Source organism: Corticium candelabrum, chromosome 6 (genome assembly GCF_963422355.1).
Source record: "Corticium candelabrum chromosome 6, ooCorCand1.1, whole genome shotgun sequence".
Taxonomy (NCBI): Eukaryota; Metazoa; Porifera; class Homoscleromorpha; order Homosclerophorida; family Plakinidae; genus Corticium; species Corticium candelabrum.
The window spans coordinates 7,288,318-7,290,817 of record NC_085090.1 but is presented as its reverse complement, the minus strand read 5'-3'; the positions used below and the strand labels follow the sequence as shown (position 1 = coordinate 7,290,817).

The following is a 2,500-nucleotide window of genomic DNA, read 5'->3' as shown; positions in this document are numbered from 1 at the left end:
TTAGCCTCGCTGGCACAGAACGCGATTTGACCGATTTCTTTCCCATAAATGATAAATGCAGGGACAGTCGTTTTGCAACAAAACTCCCGGATGTACCTATTTTACCCGGATGTGACTACCTTGAAGTCCCGCAATGCTTGCGCGACAGCCTAAGTCACACGCACGCACACACACACACGCACGCACACACACACACACGTACACACAAGCACACACACACACACACACACACACACACACACACACAAGCACACAAACGCGATACGCCACAACAACTTCATAAACATCCGATTCACTGTCATACACCAATCTACTATTCCACCCTCTCACTCTATAATACAATACAATACAATTTTGAAATCAATAACATTACATACAAACACATCACGTGACCAATTCAGTCCGACGTTGAGCTCGACAGTAACCGTCGTGTCTCTGAACTACTAAACGAGTCACTCGATTCCAGCTCACATGACTGCGCCCTCGCTGCCTCCTTTCTTTGCAAAATATACTCGGCCGCACAAAAACCGACGAACCCAAGAGCAATGAGAGCTACCCCTCCGAATGCAATAGCAGGTAGAGTGTAATGTTTATGGATGACGTAGTCGGCTACGACAGAGACGGGGAGGACAAGGAGCAGACCAACTCTAAATGCAAAGAGGTGGATAAGTGGATGCGTGTGAGGCAGTTTGGTAGGAAGTTTAGAAATTGGTGGTGGGGTATGAGAGGTGGACTGGATGGGGAATTGTAACCGTTGTTGTAATGTGGAGGATGTTTATTTGTATTGTTGTTATTGTTTATTACAGACTGACGCGCGTGCACACACACACACACACACACACACACACACACACCAACATGGACATAGGCACAGACAGACAGACAAACAGACAGACAAACAGACAACCCAACAGACAGATACACAAATATGCAGACAGATAGACAGACAGAAAAGACAGACAGACAGACATACACGCACACAATCTAACAGATAAACAGACAGACAGACACATGGACAGACAGACACACGGATAGAAAGACAGGCAGACAGACATACGGACATGCACAAAAAGAGATAGACCAACAGACAAACACATATTCAGATAGACACTCGGACAGACAGAAAGACAGACAGACAAACAAACATCCACACAAACAAACAGACAGACAGACATGCACACAGACAGACAGACAAACATCCAAACAAACAAACAGACATGCACACAGACAGACAGACATGCACACAGACAGACAGACAGTCAGACAGACAGACAGACATCCACTCAAACAAACAGACAGACAGACATGCACAAAGAAAGACAGACAGACAGACAAACACATAGACAGACAGACATACAAACAAACTGACAGAGACAGACAGACAGACAAACAGACATGCACACACACACACACACACACACACACACACACACACACACACAGACACATGGAACGACAGACGCACGAATACACAAACAGACAGACAGACACATGGACACACACATACACATACACAGACACAGACACACACACGCACACCACAATCTATGACACAATACACCATGCACTGCATTGACTTACGTTGCGAAGAGTGGCGATGACATTGAAATGCAAACGAGTAGAAGCACATTGTAGACGCCGTCGAGAGCTACATCGATACAGAGCATCCGCAAGTTATCTGCAATCACAGCAAAGTCTAATAATGTCAACACAACGATGGATACAGATGACTGACTAACCTCCGGTAGGAAGCTCAAATTTTTCAAACTCGGTTCCATGCAATATAAGGAGAACAGGCCTACAACAAAGATATTTACAACAAATAAAGTGTTCTACGTCTGTCTGTCTGTCTGTCTGTCTGTCTGTTTGTCTCTGTGTTTGTCTGTCTGTTTGTCTGTCTGTCTCTGTGTCTGTCTGTTCGTTTGTCTTTGTGTCATCTGTCTGCCTGTTTGTTTGTCTCTGTGTCTTGTCTGTCTGTCTCTGTGTTTGTCTGTCTGTTTGTCTGTCTGCCTCTGTGTCTGTCTGTTTGTCTATCTGTGTCATCTGTCTGCCTGTTTGTCTGTCTGTCTCTGTGTTTGTCTGTCTCTGTGTTTGTCTGTTCGTCTGTCTGTCTCTGTGTTTGTCTGTCTCTGTGTTTGTCTGTTTGTCTGTCTCTGTGTTTGTCTGTCTGCCTGTCTCTGTGTTTGTCTGTCTGTCTCTGTGTTTGTCTGTTTGTCTGTCTGCCTGTTTGTCTGTCTCTGTGTCTGTCTGCTTGCTTGTCTGTCTCTGTGGTTGTCTGTTTGTCTGTCTGTCTCTGTGTTTGTCTGTCTCCATGTTTGTCTGTTTCCGTGTTTGTCTGTTTGTTTGTATCTGTGGTTGTCTGTTTGTTTGTATCTGTGTTTGTCTGTTTGTCTGTCTGTCTCTGTGTGTGTCTGTATACATATAGGTATGTATGTATGTATCTTTGTATGTATGTATGTATGTATGTATGTATGTAAGTATGTCTGTGAGTCTGCCATCA

The 2,500-nt window shown here is 44.4% G+C and overlaps 2 protein-coding genes across 2 annotated transcripts in view; both read right to left on the bottom strand.

The window, feature by feature from the left end:
- LOC134180710 (uncharacterized) overlaps nt 1-155 on the bottom strand; it is a 3,985-nt gene extending 3,830 nt beyond the window's left edge. Inside the window, exon 1 of the mRNA XM_062647895.1 lies at nt 1-155. This exon is cut by the window's left edge and continues 235 nt beyond it. Within this exon, the coding sequence (XP_062503879.1) occupies nt 1-46 (46 nt within the window). The 5' untranslated portion in view covers nt 47-155.
- A 127-nt stretch (nt 156-282) lies between these two features.
- The window catches only part of LOC134181393 (uncharacterized), a 9,195-nt gene continuing 6,977 nt past the window's right edge, over nt 283-2,500 (bottom strand). The window contains exons 10-12 of the mRNA XM_062648665.1: nt 1,740-1,798; nt 1,582-1,678; nt 283-647 (exon numbers count right to left, since the gene is read on the bottom strand). Coding sequence (XP_062504649.1) covers nt 398-647; nt 1,582-1,678; nt 1,740-1,798 — 406 coding nt within the window. The 3' untranslated portion in view covers nt 283-397. The remainder of the gene's footprint in view (nt 648-1,581; nt 1,679-1,739; nt 1,799-2,500) is intronic.